Below are 1,008 nucleotides of genomic sequence, written 5' to 3' on the forward strand. Positions count from 1 at the left end.
TTCTCCCGCCTGCAACAGGGGGAATCAAGTAGGCAGGGCGCCAGCAAACCTTGGAGCGAGGGTGCGGCACTCCGCAGGGGTGGGGCGTCCCCCTCCCCACATAGCCCCGCCGTCAGGCCAGTGGGAGGAGCTGCCCATGCCCCCCCTGAGCCCGCAGGGCTATAAAGCCGCCTCGCAGCGGTCTGCGGCTCCTTCCCAGCTCGCGGACCAGCCTTGCCAGCGGTGACTGCCCATCCTCGGCCGCCATGAGCCACCCGTCGGGCCTCCGAGCCAGCGTCAGTTCCACCTCATACCGCCGCACCTTCGGGCCGCCGCCCTCACTGTCCCCTGGGTCCTTCTCCTATGCGTCCAGCTCCCGCTTCTCGAGCAGCCGCTTGCTAGGCTCGGCGTCCCCTAGCTCCTCCGTGCGCCTGGGCAGCTTCCGCGGCCCCCGGGCCGGCGCGGGCGCCCTCCTGCGCCTGCCCTCGGAGCGCCTCGACTTCTCCATGGCCGAGGCTCTCAACCAAGAATTCCTGGCCACGCGCAGCAACGAGAAGCAGGAGCTGCAGGAGCTCAACGACCGCTTCGCCAACTTCATCGAGAAGGTGCGCTTCTTGGAGCAGCAGAACGCGGCCTTGCGCGGGGAGCTGAGCCAGGCCCGGGGCCAGGAGCCGGCGCGCGCCGACCAGCTGTGCCAGCAGGAGCTCCGCGAGCTGCGGAGGGAGCTGGAGCTGCTGGGCCGCGAGCGCGACCGGGTGCAGGTGGAGCGCGACGGGCTGGCGGAGGACCTGGCGGCGCTCAAGCAGAGGTCAGGGGGCAAGGCCGGGGCTGGGCGGCGGCCGTCGAGGCGGCTGCTCCTTCCCCTAAACGCCGAAGGGAGTGGCTCCCCTCTTGCACCACAGCGTGCGCAGGCAGCATGCTCACCTAGGGGCTCTAAGACCCCCGCCCTCTCCCTACCACTTGGCCGACTCTCTGGAGAGGAGAGGGGAGGGGGAGGGGAGGGGAGGGGAGGGGAGGGGAGAGACTATG

At 70.7% G+C, this 1,008-nt stretch overlaps 1 protein-coding gene across 2 annotated transcripts in view; it reads left to right on the forward strand.

Annotated features, from left to right (window-relative positions):
• The first annotated feature begins 209 nt into the window (after positions 1-209).
• The window catches only part of PRPH (peripherin), a 3,548-nt gene continuing 2,749 nt past the window's right edge, over positions 210-1,008 (forward strand). For both annotated transcript variants that reach the window (XM_077753583.1, XM_077753584.1), the window contains exon 1: positions 210-787. In XM_077753583.1, the coding sequence (XP_077609709.1) occupies positions 246-787 (542 nt within the window). In that variant the 5' untranslated portion in view covers positions 210-245. The remainder of the gene's footprint in view (positions 788-1,008) is intronic.

Source organism: Crocuta crocuta, unplaced genomic scaffold (genome assembly GCF_008692635.1).
Source record: "Crocuta crocuta isolate KB4526 unplaced genomic scaffold, BGI_CrCroc_1.0 scaffold30, whole genome shotgun sequence".
NCBI lineage: Eukaryota > Metazoa > Chordata > Mammalia > Carnivora > Hyaenidae > Crocuta > Crocuta crocuta.